This window comes from Amaranthus tricolor, chromosome 2 (assembly GCF_026212465.1).
Source record: "Amaranthus tricolor cultivar Red isolate AtriRed21 chromosome 2, ASM2621246v1, whole genome shotgun sequence".
In the NCBI taxonomy this organism is placed as follows: domain Eukaryota; kingdom Viridiplantae; phylum Streptophyta; class Magnoliopsida; order Caryophyllales; family Amaranthaceae; genus Amaranthus; species Amaranthus tricolor.
The window spans coordinates 2,293,230-2,312,500 of NC_080048.1; the positions used below are offsets into that span (position 1 = coordinate 2,293,230).

At 34.2% G+C, this 19,271-nt stretch overlaps 1 protein-coding gene across 1 annotated transcript; it reads left to right on the forward strand.

Annotated features, from left to right (window-relative positions):
• Nucleotides 1–11,893: 11,893 nt before the first annotated feature.
• LOC130805140 (oxygen-dependent coproporphyrinogen-III oxidase, chloroplastic) lies at nucleotides 11,894–18,533 on the forward strand. The gene is made up of 8 exons (XM_057669798.1): nucleotides 11,894–12,610; nucleotides 12,729–12,804; nucleotides 15,180–15,274; nucleotides 15,874–15,957; nucleotides 16,957–17,044; nucleotides 17,133–17,257; nucleotides 17,329–17,427; nucleotides 18,134–18,533. Exons 1-8 carry the CDS (start codon nucleotides 12,077–12,079, stop codon nucleotides 18,200–18,202), a joined length of 1,170 nt encoding a protein of 389 aa, XP_057525781.1. The 5' UTR covers nucleotides 11,894–12,076; the 3' UTR covers nucleotides 18,203–18,533.
• The last annotated feature ends 738 nt before the right edge of the window (nucleotides 18,534–19,271 follow it).

Here is a 19,271-nt window from a genome sequence, read left to right on the forward strand (position 1 = left end):
ATTCATATATTATTTGGTTGACATTAAACGTCAGTAACACTTTTGAGAAAAATGTTAAACGTGCAAGTAATTTGCAATATATATGTTCACCTTTTTAAAATAAAATAACCAAGGGCTTAGAAATAGTTATTTATAGACATTTTTTACAAAGATATATAATTTTGTGAAAAAAAATTTCAATATACATAGCAGTGTTTAAAATTTTTTTATATTTTATCTAGAGGTGTTCATTCGGTTGATCGGGTCGGTTTCGGACGGGTGTTATTCGGTTCGGTTGCATTTCGAATCGGTTATTTTTCGGCTGTGTGTTACAACGGGTCACACGCGGGTCGAGTCGGTTAGTCACGGTTCGGTTGGAGATCGGTTATTCAAGCTATCGGGTTAGCATCAGTTCGGTGTCGGTTGAAGTTCGTGTCGAGTGTCAATCGGTCTCGGGTTCGGTTTTTTCGGGTACAGATCGGGTTTGAGCTTTATTTTTCGAGTAGTTATCGGTTACGGACAACTATCGATCGGGTCAATATCGAAATAAGTTAATAGTCGGGTTTTTAATTGATGTATGCTCATTTTATGGCAGATCAATTTATTTCAATTAGTTTATATATATATATATATATATATATATATATATATATATATATATATATATATATATATATATATATATATATATATATATATGAGACTTTTATTTAATAATGCATCATGTTGCTACTTTTGATAATTGGTTGAATATTAAAACTCAATAATCAAAACTCGATTTGTTTGAATGAATAAGAATAATCTAAACTACGTACTTAGACTTATTAGCGTTATTGACTTATTGTCTTATTGAGTATTCTAAAGTATAAACTAATAGTCTCTCCAATTCAGAGTAATTATCTCGATTTCTTTTTAGACTTGTAATTAACCTATTAGAAATTTAGAATATATTACTAGAGGAGAATTTATGCAAATTCCAAATGAGACATTTGTTTTTTAATTAGAGGGAGTATAAGCTATTAGAATATACATTACTCTATTACACTAATAATCGATTGTATTTCTAAGTTTGATAATTGAAACTTATTATATATAATAAAGTGAATTGGATTAATAGTAATCATAACCATTTTATATGATATTATGTATTTATACTTATTAGTGACCATGAATACTTTAAAATAATAAATCTATTACACTAATAATTGATCGTATATTCGTATGTAATTTAAAGCTTAATAATGTTTGGAACTATATCTATTGGAGTGAATAAAACTAATACAAACTATCTTATAGAGTTATATACTTATACTTATAGAGTTATAGTTATAGACTTATAGACTATCATTGACATTTGACTGTTAACTCAATGTTATTACTTATTACTATTAGTTATTAGTTATTATTGATCTTGAATACTCTAAACTCTAAAGTAATTTATAGGCTATTATTAATAATCGATCGTAGATTCGTAATTCAAAGTTCACTTATCATAATTCGATCTATTATAGATTATAGTAAATGAAACTAGTGTAGTACTCCACCTTTTTTGTTACTTTGAATTAAATAGCCTAAATTATGTAATTTGACCAAATTCAATAATAAAAATATTTAATATTTGATATAAAATATTTATATTACTCAAATAAATTATTTTAGATATAATCATATAATTGTCCAATTTGATGATAAAATGTTATTGGTTATATTGATAGCACACTGATAACGGGTTTAAGCCGTTGGATTTATAATGGTAATATCTTATCAGTGGTCAAGATTGTGCCACGTCGCCGGATAAAGAAGGGATTTGGTTCTTTTCCTCATCCTGAAAGTGAATCCTGAATTCCTGATACAATACTTCATTTCCCAAATCCCGCTCGACTAAACCCTAACCCAACTCTCTCTTCTTCATCCTCTCACTGAAACCGACGGCCCTCTTTCAATCCCATCCGTTCTCCTCCAATCCGGCTGGTAGAACACGTTCATCTCCGGCAGTTTACACTTCACACTCTCACGACCCAAATACCCAACAATCTTAAGGCAGTCGAAGAAACCTTAGTTTCTTCACCTTCACCGTCATAGCCGCACACACTGATTGAGTTTTGCTTTGAGTAAATTGCTTTGAGTAAATTGATGAGGAGGCTGTGAACTTGATTAAATTTGGTGAAGGAAGGTAAGGGCTTATGCTATTGTCTTTGAAAGTTATATTCATTGGGGTCATTTTTTACTTTCTTGGCATGCTTGAAGTCTGTATTTATGAAGATTTAGTTCAATTGTCTTCTGTATGCAACCTTATCTGCTTTGGAAGGAGCCCCATCGTGTAATTGAAGTCTGTATTTATGAAAGTTTAATTTCTGTATGCAATTCTCTTCTGTATGCAATCTAATCTGTATTGAACTTGTGTTCTTTCTTTTATTTTCTCCATAGAAGTGCCTTTTTGTTTTGTAGTGTGAATTGTAGTTGTTATTCTTAATGGTAAGTACACACTTAGACATAGTTGATAGTTATGTATATCTTTATTCAGAATCATTTGTGTATAATGATGATGATGTCTGAGATTGGTTATAGTTGGTTAGGTTCACATAAGGATATAAACACTCAAATAAAATCTTAGATAGTAATGGATACTTCTAATAAGGATAACTGTGAATCTGTGATATAAATTCATAGAAAGGGGATTTGATATTATACTCTTAAAATGTATCTGACGTATATCTTGTGGCTTATTTCTAAAACTGACCTAAGGACTTGAAATTTACCCAACCAAATGTGTTGCTAATTATGAATAACATTGCAAGCTTCTTCCATGTACATGAACTTACTTTTTCCATATTATTACTTTTTAGGTTTTAGTCTGAATGTTTGATTATGCTTATGGGTTTTGAATTTCTTCTGGGTTTCATCTTGATGGGTTGAATTGCTTGTGAAAATATGCAAAACAATGGATGCTGAGGGAATGATCAATGTTTAGGATTGTACCTACGATTAGTTCGTATTTTCTGGGCTTTTTTGTGTTGCAATTCTTTAGATTCACCTACGATTATACCTTTGTATATTACTTGTTTGATATATGGAGTATGAATGTAATTTGAGTGAGTACAGCAACGCATTACAAAGGGCAGTTGCAATCATAACTTATTCTGTGGCATGGGTATGAGTTAAGATTATTTGTAAACTTACAGTGTTAAACTTACTTTTTCCATATTATTATAGCTTGGTTGAACAAACATTGTTTGTTGTTGCTGCACAGACCTGCTGAGCTGCTGCTGACTCTTACTCTTTCGAGGTTGCTCATTCAGCCCACATCTACTAATACTAGTTAATAGCTGCAATTTTTTGTTCATGTAATTTTTTCATGTAAATTTTTTTTTGTTCTTTATGTAAATTGTTTTTGAATATTATTGACTAAATTTTTTCTTTGTCACTCATTTTTAATAGCTTATTATTTGGAGAAGTATAAGATAGTTTGTATTAGTAATCTTGAATATATATTAGTGTATGATTTTGTTCAAACAATGTTCAATACTTCTTTTGAATTTGTTCAATCTCATTCTTAATTGTAGGAATATGAATTTTAATGAGGCAAATGAAGCTAGTGGTTTTCAATTTGACAATATTTCTAACACGGATAATTTGTTAATCTAATGGTTCAAGTACCTTATATGTTTTGTGTACTTTATCATTCTTTTGCATTGTGTTCAATATTGAGATAGATTACTAGCATGTATTATTTTTGTTGAAATTAACAGCGTTTGAAGAGTTACAAACCAGTGTATCCACTCCAAGGAATGTGAACTCGAACCCTAGACAAATTGTCCAACGTCCTATTCGTCCACCAAAGCGTGCAAAAACTGTTAGAGGAAGAGGTGGAATTTCTTTAGCTGGAGGTCGAAGGCGAACTAGAACTGAATTTCAGGAGGATATTGAAGGACTTGGAAAGCGTACCTCACCAGTTTGGGGTTAAAAACTTGATATTTGTATATTTACATTAGGTGTATGTATAAGTGATGGATGTAAATTTTTGGGGTAAAAAACTTGATATTTGTATATATAAATTTGGTGGATATATAAGTGATGGATGTAAATTTTTGGGGTTAAAAACTTAATATTTATATATTTAAATTTGGTGGATGTATAAGTGATGAATGTAAATTTTTGGGGCTTAAAGCTTGAAGAATTGGTGGAATCTTATTGGTTTATAGTTGATTTGCTAAAATATTTATATATAAACTTGTTTACAATCTTTCACTATTAGAAATTAGTTTTCAAATATTCAAAAAATCATAATTAGAAAACTGAAATTGGATTCGGATTTATAACAGTTCGATTAAGAATCGGTTCGGGTTGGTATCAGTTCGGGTTAAAAACAGTTCGATTAATAATCGATTCGGGTTTGAACCAGTTCGGGTTAAAAACAGTTCGATCTTAATCGGTTTTAGTCAGGTTGCATTCGGTTACGTGCATACTTCGGGTCGGATTTGAATCGGGTCGATCATTGTTCAGTTCGGGTAACATCGGTTAAGGTTTATATGTCGGTTATAAAATTCGGTTGCAGTTCGAGTTCGATTTTGGCCTTTTCGGTTATTAAACGGTTCGAGTGAAGTATCGGTTCGGGTAATTGCGGTTCGGTAAACCTAAAAAACTTACTTTTTTTCGGGTCGGGTAATTATCGGTTCCGAGTCGGATTTTTGGGTCGGGTTTGTTTTGAACAGCTCTAGTTTTATCCTTAATATCTATGAATTTATGAAAAAAATGTTTCTATAGAATATCATAATTATATTTTAACTTATTTATAAAATATATATTTTATCTTCTAGTAGCTTTTTATATTTAAGGTATGTAGATAAACTCTATTTATGTAATATATTTTATAAGAACACTTGAAAACGTTTGCCAAAACCGTTACGATGCTAAGAACAAACAACTACGAACAAAACAAAGTTTGACAATGTAACTAAAAAGGACACAAAGATTTAAGGAGGTTCACCCAATGATGGCTACGTCCTCCGTGGTGTGTAGTTTCTGTTTATATTATATCAAAAGAATACAAACAACACTTCTTAATGAAGAATTACAATTGAGAAAGAGATAACAAACGAAAGGCTATGTGTTTGGCTTAGGGGTTGTGTTTGATGTGTTTTGATGTGTGAGTATGAGAGCCCTATATATAGTACTAGATACTAGAATATTAATAGCTCACTTGAATACATAGTTAATATTGAGTAATGAATAATATGAAATAACTCCAAGAACTTGAAAGGTCGAAAACTAGCATCCCATGCATATCAAAAGATCCACTCGACCGAAACAGGGAGCTCTCTCGGTCGAGCGGGTAGGTCGAGCGACCTTTCTGATCCTTCTGTCAGAATTCGATCGAGCTACCATAAATCAAGTCTCTTCTTCTTCTTCATTAATCTTCATTAACACCCATAATTCATCATGAATACTCACCACATAATTACATCCATTTACATTCCACAAACCAAGAGTCACACACATGATTACACACATTAACTTGTGCACTCAAGTCACACATACCATTCATAACAGTCTCCACCTTGACTTGAGTTCACCCAAGTCAAAAAACCATTCATCAATCCACTTCAAAAAATACACACCCCAAATGCCCCAAAGGCATTATTTCAAGCAAGGAGCTAAACCAACCAAGTCAACACATAATTCAAACTTGGTTGTAGGTAATGACTTTGTCATCATGTCGGCCGGATTTTCCGTAGTGTCAATCTTTTTCAATAACACCCTCTTGTGCTCAACTTCATCTCGGATAAAGTTATACTTAATATCAATGTGTTTGGACCTTCTATGAAATGTGTTTTGATTCCTAGCCAAATGAATTGCACTTTGACTATCACAATGCACACTTACCTTACACACCTTATTGCACATTTCACCAACAAGACCTTTAAGCCATTTTGCCTCCTTGAATGACTCGGCCACGGCTATATACTCTGCTTCGGTTGTTGAAAGAGCAACCACATCTTGCAAAGATGATTGCCAACTTATCGCCGAACCACCCAAAGTAAACACGAACCCACTTGTGGACTTTCTATTATCTAGATCACCACCATAATCCGAGTCACAAAATCCGGTCAGCTCGCTTGCATTCTTCCCATACATGAGACAAACATTTGAAGTATCTCTCAAATACCTCAATAACCATTTTAGTGCCTCCCAATGTCCCTTCCCCGGATTAGACATATATCTACTCACCAAACTCACCGCATGAGCAATGTCGGGTCTAGAACACACCATAGCATACATAACACTACCAACGACACTAGTGTATGGGATTCTTACCACTTGCTCTTCTTTCGCCTTTGTTTGTGGACACAACTTCTTGGATAATTTGAAATGAGAAGCAAGAGGAGTAGACACACCTTTAGAATCATCCATAGAGAAACGTTGCACAACTTTCTCAATGTACTTTCTTTGACTAAGGTATAAGATACCCTTAGCCCGATCTCTCAAAATCTCCATCCCAAGAATCTTCTTGGCTTCACCAAGATCTTTCATATCAAATTCACTTGAAAGTAACTCTTTCAAATTCTCCACCTTAAATAAAGAACTACATGCTACTAGCATGTCATCAACATATAAGAGCAAATATAACAAAGAACAATCTTCAAACTTCTTAAAATAGACACAACTATCATAAGAACTTCTAATAAAATCATGTGAAATCATAAAGGAATCAAACCTTTTGTACCATTGTCTCGGAGATTGCTTCAACCCATACAATGACCTTTTCAATCTACACACATGATTTTCCTTACCGACTACCTCAAAACCTTCCGGTTGCTTCATAAAGATTTCTTCTTCAATCACCGTGAAGAAAAGCCATTTTTACATCCAATTGATGTAACTCCAAATCCTCTATTGCCACCAAAGCAAGCAATGCCCTTATAGAAGAGTGTTTCACCACCGGTGAGAAAACTTCATGAAAATCAACACCCTCAATTTGAGAGTATCCCTTTGCAACTACCCTTGCTTTGTAGATGGGAGGAATGTCACTAGAAGGACCCTCCTTCCTCTTGAATATCCACTTGCACCCAACAATTTTCTTTTTCTTTGGTGCTTCAACGATATCCCAAGTTCCATTCTTACCAAGAGACTCCATCTCTTGCTTCATAACTATCAACCACTTGCTTGAGTCATTTGAGGCCATAGCCTCCTTGTACGTACTTGGTTCATGTAACCCTTCGACTTCGCTAGCAATGTTGAGAACATATACCACATAATCACACTCTTCAATATATCTCCTTGGAGCCACAATCTTCCTTCTTTGCCTAGTTGTGGACAAAGAAGGAGACCTTTGTTGAACATCATCATCATTTTTCTCATCGAGGTTGACCCTCCACTTGTGCATCATTATTTACATCATTATCAAAAGACTTTTCTACACTAGATAAAAGCATGCTATTTTCATCAAAAACAACATCTCTAGAAACAATTATTCTTTTTGATTCATTACACCACACCCTTTACCCTTTTACACCCACTCCATTTCCCACAAAGATACATTTTCTAGCCCTAGGTTCTAACTTACTATCATTTGCATGAATATAAGCTGGACAACCAAAGATTCTAAGACTAGAATAATTTACCGGAGTGTTGTACCATACTTCTTGTGGCGACTTGAACTTCAAGGTGGTATGAGGTGAACGGTTGATCAAATAACATGCCGTAGACACCGCTTCGACCCAAAATTGTTTCCCCAAATTTGCTTGTTTTAACATGCACCTAGCCCTCTCCAATAATGTTTTATTCATCCTCTCCGCAACACCATTTTGTTGAGAACGTCCTGCACAAGTTCTATGTCTAACAATGCCTTCATTAGAACAATATTTGAGAAATTTATTATCAACAAATTCAAGACCATTGTCGGTTCTTAAGGTCTTGATGCTCCTACCAGTTTTCTTTTCAATCATCTTCTTCCAATCCAAGAAGACATCAAAAACTTCATTTTTATGTTTTACAAAATAACACCAAACTTTCCTAGAAAAATCATCAATAAAAGTCAACATGTAATTACAACCACTAAGGGAGGGCATTCGTGAAGGCCCCCACAAATCAGAATGGACATAGTCTAAAATTCCCTTAGTGTTGTGAATGGCGGGTTTGAAACTAACTCTCTTGTGTTTCCCATAAACACAATGCTCACAAAAACCAAGGTTCCCAAATTTCTTCCCATCAAATAAACCTTGTTTAGAGAGTTCAAACATACCTCTTTCTCCCATGTGACCAAGCCTCAAATGCCAAAGTTTGGTGTCATGATCGGACATTGTGCTTGTGGAAATATTTGCCGAGCCAAGAATGGTTGAACCTTGAAGAGCATACAAACTCCCATTCAACTTACCCTTCATCACAACTAGTGAGCCTTTGGCAACCTTCATAACTTCACCTTCACAAGTGATTCTACACCCGATCTTGTCAAGAGTACCCAAAGATAAAAGATTCATTTTTAAACCCGGAACATACCTAACATCCGTTAAGGTCCTCACAATCGCATCAAACATCTTCACTCTAATGCTCCCAATCCCAACAACCTTACAAGTAGTGTTGTTTCCCATGGTAACATTTCCCCCATCAATACTTTCAAATGTATGGAAGAAAGTTTTGTTGGGAGTCATATGGAATGTGCACCCCGAGTCAAGAATCCACTCATCATTATCTTTGTACCCATGTGTGGCAACAAGAACATCACCATCATCACTATCATTCACATAACTAGCATTAGCATTACTAGTTCCTTCCCTAGCCTCCTCTTCATTTTTCTTTTTTAACTTCCAACAATCCTTCTTGATGTGGCCCTTAAGCTTGCAATAATTACAAGTTTTATTTTTATTTGGCCTAATTGACTTGGACCTCCCTTTACCCTTGTTTCCACTCCCACTAGTGGAACCTTTCTCTTGTGATCTCCCTCTCACAAACAAACCATCACTAGCATTGCTTTGTGACTTTTGTGATAATTGTGAATCGATAAGGTCCCTTTGTGTCAAGGCACTCTTCACATCATCACTACTCAAATTATCTCTACCATAGAGTATAATTTCTCTAAAATTTTTATAAGAAGGAGGTAGAGAACATAAGAGGTAAATAGCCAAATCTTCATCATCAAGCTTGACATCAATGTTTCGCAAATCCATAACAATGGAGTAAAATTCATCTAAGTGAGGTTTCAAGGATTTACCTTCCTCCAAGCGTAGATCGTAGAGTCTACTTTTCAAAAGTAGCCTATTGATAACACTCTTGGCCATATAGAGTGATTCCAACTTCTCCCATATACCCTTGGTTGTTGTTTCTTTAACAACCTCTCTTAGAACTTCATTGGAAAGGCATAATTGGATTGCCGACAAAGCTTTTGAGTCTATCTCTTCCTATCTTGATGCGGACATTCCTTCCGGCATCTTATCTACACCATCAATGGCCTTATGCACACCATTTTGGATCAAAATGGCTCTCATTTTGACTTGCCATAAGCCAAAATTTACATTTCTATCAAACTTCTCTATGTCGAGCTTCATTGTAGTCATGATTCTCAAATAACAACTTCTAAAACACCGTAAAAACAACTTGGCTCTGATACAATTGAAAACGTTTGCCAAAACCGTTACGATGCTAAGAACAAACAACTACGAACAAAACAAAGTTTGACAAAAGGAGGTTCACCCAATGATGGCTACGTCCTCCGTGGTGTGTAGTTTCTGTTTATATTATATCAAAAGAATACAAACAACACTTCTTAATGAAGAATTACAATTGAGAAAGAGATAACAAACGAAAGGCTATGTGTTTGGCTTAGGGGTTGTGTTTGATGTGTTTTGATGTGTGAGTATGAGAGCCCTATATATAGTACTAGATACTAGAATATTAATAGCTCACTTGAATACATAGTTAATATTGAGTAATGAATAATATGAAATAACTCCAAGAACTTGAAAGGTCGAAAACTAGCATCCCATGCATATCAAAAGATCCGCTCGACCGAAACAGGGAGCTCTCTCGGTCGAGCGGGTAGGTCGAGCGACCTTTCTGATCCTTCTATCAGAATTCGATCGAGCTACCATAAATCAAGTCTCTTCTTCTTCTTCATTAATCTTCATTAACACCCATAATTCATCATGAATACTCACCACATAATTACATCCATTTACATTCCACAAACCAAGAGTCACACACATGATTACACACATTAACTTGTGCACTCAAGTCACACATACCATTCATAACAACACTTAATTCTAAAAGTTCCACATTTAGGTGTTCATCTTTTAAGAATTTGATATTTTATTTATCCTTTAAAGAGTCATTTTTTGCATTACTTATTCTTCTAAAAGTTCAACCTTTGCTTAATCCTTGAAAGATTTGACCTTTGAATGAATTTTTAAATTGACATATATATATATATATATATATATATATATATATATATATATATATATATATATATATATATATATATATATATATATATATTTCATGATTTGGGGTTGGTGTTTCCGGATGGGGAGGGGAAGGGATGTGAGATGGCGTAGGGAAAGGTGCTAGAGAAGTGGTGGCATAGGAAAGGATAGGGAAAGAGATGGCGCACGGAAAGAGGTAAGGAAAGGGCTATAAGACCTTTAAAAGAAAAATTAATATAAAGGTCGAAATTTTATAGGACATAAATCTAGAATAAAAACTCATGCAAAAGTAAATTTTTTCAAAAATAAATGAAAGATTAGACCTTTGAACGAATTTAATTAAAGGTGAGACCTTTATAATTAAATTTTCATGTCATATATATTAATTGCGATGTATGAATATGAGAAATATTGAAATATACCTCATCAATATTGTTATGAGGGGAAAATTGGAAGTATGAGTTCTTTCAATTTTGACCATACAATCAAAATTGACATATTACAACAAATATTGGAAATATATAATAATAATGCGTTTTTCATGGATTTGGTCATCTTATTTGCCTATAACATCATTTATAGACACAAAAAACTCAAGAAGATAAATAAATAAACCCAAACCTGATCCAGACTCGCTCTTTGGATTTGCTTAAGACTCAGACTCGCCAACCAATTATAAATCCTACCCATTATCCAAAGTTGAACTCAATTTAATTGAACTCAATTTAAATCCAATTTAAATTATATACAACAAACAAACCAATTTTGGTATTTATGAAGTCTAAAAATAGTAAACTATGAATAATAACACTAAAATTCATTTAGAATTCTAGACCCATCACACTTGGCAATGTTGAATTTAAATCCAATTTTTTTAGTCTCTATGAATTCAAATCCAAGTCCACCAAGAATTATTGAGTTTGGCGCTTAGTCTGGTTGGACTCGACCCAGACATTTTCTAAGAATACTTAAAGATTTGCAATCAATCTAACTAGGGATTCTCATAAGTCCAAGATCTTAAAAGTCCCACGCCCATATCAGAGCATATTATTTTGGTTTAGGTTATCCAATGGGTTTGGATATGGTAGTATGGGTCTAGAAAATAAATGAATCTGAGTCCAAGTTAAGGGTCTTTAGACTTAAACCCAATTCAAACCCTCATTTGAATCCGTCAAGAATCCAAACCCAACTCAAACCCCCTTTGAATTGTCCAAGACTCAGACTTGACCTAGACCCATCTTAAGCCCGATTCTTGACCAACACATTATCAATCTAAATCCAATGATAAACTTATACTATATTTATTTGGACTATATAAATTTTCAACCCTTATGAATTAAAATTTACATCTACAAAAAATAAATAAATATATTAGTGTTTCACTAAATGCAATTCAAATCCAAACCATCCTCATCTCTAAATATAACCTTTATTAAATTCTACTTAAAAAAAAAAGCCTTTATTAAATTGAAAAATGAAAGAAAAGAAAAACAAATTGAGAGAGTTTGACTTGACTTGCATAAAAAACATGGGCTTCAGTAATCAGTAGGCAGTAGCACCCACAACATCATCTAAAAAATCAGGCAACAAAACTTCAACCATTAATAAACATTTCCCTCTTTCTATTTCTCATTCCTTTCTCCCCTCTCTCAATTCCTCTCATTTCTCCAACAACAATGTCATCAACTTCTCTAATTTCTTCACCATTATCTCTTCCGACAAAAACCCACTTTCAAAATCCCCCTCAAATTATACCCATTTCAAATGCATTCTCATCCCCAAATTTCTTTCCAAAGATCCAATCTTTATCCATCCATAATCATAAACTACCACCTATATCAGCCATGGCAATTGAGAAAGAAACCCCGGAAACTGAAGCACCGCCAACATTCCTTCGAGAAGATTCTAATCCATCTGATTCTGTAAGAGGTAGGTTTGAGAAGATGATAAGGGAAGTACAGAATAAAGTTTGTGAAGCAATTGAGGCTGCTGATGGAGGTGGAAAGTTTAAGGAAGATGTTTGGTCAAGACCAGGTGGTGGTGGTGGGATTAGTAGAGTGTTGCAAGACGGTGCCGTTTGGGAGAAAGCCGGTGTAAATGTTTCTGTTGTTTATGGTGTTATGCCTCCTGATGCTTATAGAGCTGCTAAAGCTGATGGTGGGTCTCATAAACCTGGTCCTATACCTTTCTTTGCTGCTGGAATCAGCTCGGTAATATACAATTTCATATCTTTTTTGAGTTTTTATTTGTGGGTAATTGATTTATTTGTTGGGATGAGTTTTTAATTATGTGGGTTTGTTTTTTTTTTTTTTTTGTTTATTTTTGAAGGTTTTGCATCCAAAGAATCCCTTTGCTCCAACTTTGCACTTCAATTATCGGTACTTTGAGACTGATGCTCCTAAAGGTATGGACTTTATTGAAAATTGTTGGAGTTTTATTGAAAGATTGAGAATTTGATGTGATTTATGGGTTGTGATTGTGTATTTTGAGAAGTTATGCATGTCAAGAGTTTTTATGGGCATCTTTTCTTGAACTTATTGGAATTGAATTGAATTGAACCTATTTAGTAATGAACATATGAGTAAAAGTGAAAATTGTGTAAAAATCGAATTAGACTCAAAAGAACTTATTGGAACTTATCAAAGGAGGTGCACAAACCGTCTCCTTATGACGAGGATTTGGTGTAATGTATGTAGGTAAACCTTACCATGTATTTCTGCAAGAGATTGCTTTTAGGACTTAAACCCGTCTTTTTTCAGTCACATAGACATCTGATTTAGTGCGCCAAGGCTCCCCTTCAACTTATTGGAACTTATTAAAAAGTAAATTTTAGGGAGTTATAGTGATGGGTGAACTTGAATCGGATTGAACTCAACTTCTGAAGTATGTAAACTCGAAGTTGAATTTGATTGGAAAATATGAAGTGTACGTTTTAGAGCTATTTAAATATAGCAAATCTCAAAGTGAAAGTGATGGAGTGATTGGAATTGAACATATTGGAATCAAAGTGATCATATAGTGCAAATGTGAGAGTAAAGGTGATGAGCAATCCTGAATTTAAAGTGAAGTTATTTTTAGCTGGGGAATACATGCCCTAATCACATGCTATGTTTATTGGATGTATGATTAGGTTAATAGTGTGATGTTTGGATCACCGTGTAGATGTAAAAACGAAGATATATGTTGCAAGCTTGAATCTTTGATGGATGAATTGTGGTTTTTGATGTAGTCTTGTTTGTGCATTGTGAATAGATAGATTATGTAGTTTCAGATTGTTACTTTTATTGTGTGTAAAAACGAAGATATAGTGTGGATTTAACTCCAACAGTGCACTTAAGTTATTGTTATTTGAGTTGAGGCAGAGGCTCATAAAGATTATACTCCTTATTCTAATCAAATGCCTCATTTGTTTTTTTGGTACTATACACCTATTAATTTTAGTTTGTATTTTATTCTCAATCTATACATACACAAATTTTTGATTTGTCTCGGTGTAAATTTTATTTCTATTATTCTCTTTCTCACTCATTATAAGGGATATAACATGAGGGTTCCAAGTCGAGGATGATATCATGTGGCTCCATTATGAGGTAATGATGTTATACGACTTGAATCCTTGTTGGATGATGGTGAAATGTTTATTGCTGTAGTCTCCTTTGGTCGTTCACATAGTGTATGACCTAAAGGATGTAGTATTGAAGGGTTCCTTATAACTTGTAGTGGGTTTGGATATGGAAAAGAGGATTTGAAAAAAAAAGTTAAGGGAGGGAGGAGCATATTTCATTTTCCTTTAGTTTGCTTTTAGTGTTTTTGCGTCAAAAAAATTGATTTACTCCGATTTTGCACTTCTGTTATTGTCATTCTGAGGTAGAGGCTCCCAAAGGAAATGTTTATCAATGTACTAGATACTGATTGAGAAAAGTTTCCTCTTTTTTTTTTTTTTTTTTTTTTTTTTTTTTTTTTTTTTAAATCATTGACTAGTTAAGCATATAGTTATAAATCTGGTATATGTTTGATATCCTGTGGCATCATTGTTATGCTATAGATTCTATCGGATTGTAAATTCTTAGGGATGAATGATGATGTCATTTAATTAGTAGGGCAAGAAAATGTTGTGTACAAAAGTAGAATGCTCATATAGCACAAGGGGTGTTTGGTATGCTAATGGAGTGTATGATTGTGCATACAAGTCATAGCATGATATGTTTTTTGGATAAACGATGTTAGGACTTTTTGGAGTGGTTGCATTGTGATTGCTTAATCAAACCCATTCTCATAAAAAGTTGACATTTTTAGACACTTTCAAAATAGTAGGTGATTGTTTGGTATAAAGGGATTAAGAAATGAATATATGAGAAAAATTTTGCAGGGATGTATTTATAATTGATGGTTTTTGGTGGATTGGCTTTGTAGCATTTGCAGATCTATAATACGAGGAAGGGATGTTTGACTCGATTCAGACCTTCCTCATGGTGTGCTGCTTTTCATCCAAATGACGAATAAAACCTTTAAATTTTGATTGTCTGAAACAATACCAATTTTGCTTTTATTAGCAAAAATTATGCTGAAAGACCTTTTAAAATTTGAGAACTTTAATAATATTCTGCGTGCATTTCTTCAGTGTATATAGGGCACTGATCCGTGCCATTTGATTAATCTTTTTGAGAAACTGTTTTGTCACCCAAAAATAGCTGGGTGGCAAGTGTTGCTCGTGACTGAAGTTTTAAATACTTAAATTTTTTATTGTTTTCTGAGACAATTGTTGTTCTGTATGTATAGATGCTCCTGGAGCCCCTCGACAATGGTGGTTTGGTGGTGGTACTGATTTCACTCCTGCCTACATTTTTGAGGAAGATGTTCGACACTTCCATCAGGTAAATTCCCCAATTACAAACAAAAAAATGCTTGTTTTCCTATTGATAATGCATGATGTGAAACTGGTGTTTACATAGATATGCACTGTTTCCCATAAAGTTGCACTCTTTGGATCTAAATTCTGAAACTTGTGGTCATTCTTATGTTAAACGATTTATGTTATCCATATTCCCTACGTTTCAAAGCTATACCTCTCCAAAGTAATTGTCTGGTCGGGCATTTGTAGATCACTTGCTGTTTTCTCATTTGTGATTGGTTAAATTAATCACATCTTAGATTGATGCTTGCGTCTTCTATGCTTAACAAGATGATAGTCATAGACATAGTCATCAACCCAGTATCCGCACAATTTAGGGTCTGAAGGGAGGAGGGTAGCTGGCACATCATACCCTTGTCCCCTACAAGGAGAGGGCAAGGAGAAATGGGTGCACACAATAATCCCTCAAAATTTTTTTTCCTTTTGGACAAACAAATGAACATAATATTCTGCCATCCTATGATTGGCAAGTTCTTGATGGTTTTATATTAGATGCACCGAAATGACTTGAGTGCTCGAGCTTCACAATCACATTGTACTGATATCTAATTTATTTTGTAGGTCCAAAAAGATGCTTGCGATAAATTTGATCCTAGCTTTTATCCTCGTTTCAAAAAGTGGTGTGATGACTACTTTTACATCAAGGTTTGTTTCTTATAATATTTTGTCTTTTATGTTGCCTTTTCTTTCAAGCTGTCGAGCATTTGTGCGTTCTCGAGAAATTTTGCTTGGTCTTGCTGAATGTGTTGTGACATGTCTTACACATCTTCAAAAGTAATCTAATTCATTTTATGGGTTAAGAATACGTGTTGATCTTTCAGATTCATAGCTGAAGTTCAGGAAGCAACAGCTAGTTTGCTACAATAAGCGCTAAACTTTTGATATCTCTGCTTTGAATGTGGTTGTTATAGTGATTCTGCTTCAAATAATAAGCCATGTTATAATATTGTCGCAAAGCAAATGTTCCTTCATGATAGATCATTAACAGAATATTGTAGGTTAGTTAATTCTATCACTACGAAATTATTTGTCAAGTTACATACCGATGCGGCTATACGCCATTTAATTTGATGTGGAGGGAGAGGGAGCAAATGGATATGGCGAATGTCCTCATAATAAACAAGTTGTAGAATACCAAAACCTACCTATTAATGAATGGCAAACAATCAAAAGTCTTTCTACTTAGTCTACATGCCAAGTTACCTTGGTGCACAACCTTTCAGCAGGCAGATGTGCACTTCTTATTTATGTAAAGTTGTATGTAAAGTTGCAGATGATGTTTGCTACTAAGTATCTATCGGATATAACCTCTTTGTTATCCCTAATAAGGGTACGATGCGTACTTTTGTTCCCCCAAACCTCACTTAAGTGAGCCATTTTATGGCGTTGGGTAATAGAATGTTATTCATGCATGTTTATGATGAAATACCGTTATTGATCGCTGGTGCTTATGAGTTGTGAGAAAGTAAGGGTGCTTGATCGTTGTATCAAATAGTTGAACATCCGTGATTGCGGCATGTGCAGTTTGTGCTAATATATTTTTGCTTTCCTGGGGCATACTTTTTGTTTCGACTGCTCGCTATGTTGGTTAGACCACGTTGTTATACATTTGCAAATAATTCATTCGTTGACACTTTGCAACAGCACCGAGGGGAACGGAGAGGACTCGGTGGAATCTTTTTTGACGATCTAAATGACTATGACCAAGAAATGCTTCTTTCTTTTGCAACTGGTAAACATTTATCGATTAGTTTTTAGTCGTGTTTAAAATGCTGTTTGCAATTCTAATCTTTTCTTACATGTTTTGCTCTAATTTGCAGAATGTGCAAACTCCGTGATACCCGCTTATATACCCGTCATAGAGAAAAGAAAAGATACACCCTTCACTGAAGCTAACAAGGAATGGCAACAATTAAGACGAGGACGTTATGTAGAGTTTAATTTGGTATGAAAACTCTCCGACTTTGGACTTGCCTATTTTTGTGAACTTTGCTCACTATTGAATTCGTTATTTAGGTGTATGATCGAGGAACAACCTTCGGACTGAAAACTGGTGGTCGGATTGAGAGCATTCTGGTCTCTCTGCCTTTGACTGCTCGATGGGAATACGATCATGTAAGCCTCTATATTAGCTAAATCGTAGAGTGTTATACTGCTGTGAAACTAATGCATCAATTAGAGCTGAAAATGAGCATAGCCTTCTCGCAATGCATGTGATATAAGCTTAAGCTCGAGTTCTAGCTTAAAATGTGCAACTTTCTAGTGTTCTTCTTTTCCGTCACCTCAATGCCATGAAGCGGGTCCCACCTAGGTGGAGTTGGGGGGTTCGGATACACAACATTAGTATCAAACATCTTTCTCAACTTTCTTTGTGATGGGCTCTTACTGTTTGGGGTAAAATCAACCGTATTCCTCTAGTCTTCCCTGTGAAGGGAGTACGAGTGTGGATTGTGCGTCACCTTTTCTCACCCAGACCTTGCTTTCGAGCAAGATATAGGATATGATGATGATGATGATGATGATGATGATGATCTTTCTCAATTTCACTAAAATAAAATATGCACATGATTAAATAAGTCATATTAATATAGTCCATTACAATCTGAAACCAAACAACTATGTATCTTTAGCATCATCAGCAAACGTCAACTATCTAGCTTTGTTGAACCTGAAAATTCCGAGCTCAAGGAGTACTCGACTTAAAGTGGTTGCAAACAAAAGCTTACGGAAAGCTAAGCTCGATTCCTAGTGGCAACATTATATGAATACATGTACATCCACTCTCATTTATCCGTTTTTTCGTCACAATTTTTGTTTGCAGAAGCCAGAAGAGGGCAGTGAAGAGTGGAAATTATTGGATGCTTGCATGAACCCTAAAGAATGGTTATGAAAGCCATAATGTGATAATGTCAACGTAGCACCACCGGCTTGATAACTTTTTCCGACCCCCTTGTCGAGTGAGACTACCGGAAGGAAGCCGTTGTGAGAAATGTGTGATCCTTTTTGTTCATAGCTTTGTGATTGGCTTTTGTATGGAAAGGGGCGTAATGTAGATTAATTCTGATAATAGTTTATGCAATTATAGATGTAATAACTAGCTGTGAATCTTATCAGATTAGAACTGTCATAACTTTTGTTATGTTTTTATTTCAAGCTGTGCTTATTTTCAGATCCTAATCATAGTTCTTATAAGTGAGATACACTTGGTACGATGATAATAATGGTGTTGTCAACCACTTCAAGAGTCTTTAGAGTCTAGTTCAGTTATGTGAAATCTTTGAAGTTCATGTTCAACTTTTGACTTTGTTTAAAGTGAAAATCTTTGTTAAATATAATAGGGTTGTTTTGCAAATAATTTTTTGGGTTGGTTTTTTAATTGGCTTATTAAACCAGCTGAAAATATTGACTATTTTTGTTGGCTTTTAGTTTAACTGAATAAGTTGACTGTGTTATGGAGATATTTAGTAAAATTAAATATATTGTTTGTCTTTTTAGTAGAGGAAGACTGGACTAACAAATTAAAATCATTGGAAAAAATTAACAAAGGTAGTCTTTTTATTTTGTGGCTGAAAAGGATACCAAATGTTTTTTTTACACGAGAAAGTTAAAAAGCATTTAATAATCTCCAAACTCAAGCAAATATTACTTCTTCTGTTTCTATTTATTTGTTCACTTTACCTTTTGCATGTATTTTTAGCAAATTTTAAGCCTTAATATCTCTAAGTACGCATCATAAAAACTTATAAAAATTATATATTAAAAAATTTTATATCAAGATAAATCTAACAAGATTTCACATGAATATATTTTATCTTCAATATATAATTCAAAAATCTAATTTAAATTTCTCTCTCTTAGACAAATCTAAAGTGAACAAACAAAAAGAAACAAGAGAGAGTATGATTTTAATAGGAATCAATACAATAAATTTGTAGTTTTGTGGACAAATACTTTATGAT

What these genes read in the sequence shown, in the direction of transcription:
- LOC130805140 (XM_057669798.1), top strand. Translation starts at nt 12,077, where the DNA reads ATGTCATCAACTTCTCTAATTTCTTCACCATTATCTCTTCCGACAAAA. An exon ending in GCTTCTTTCTTTTGCAACTG is followed by an intron (nt 17,045 to 17,132) that starts GTAAACATTTAT and finishes TCTAATTTGCAG; the next exon opens with AATGTGCAAACTCCGTGATA. An exon ending in CTCGATGGGAATACGATCAT is followed by an intron (nt 17,428 to 18,133) that starts GTAAGCCTCTAT and finishes TTTTGTTTGCAG; the next exon opens with AAGCCAGAAGAGGGCAGTGA.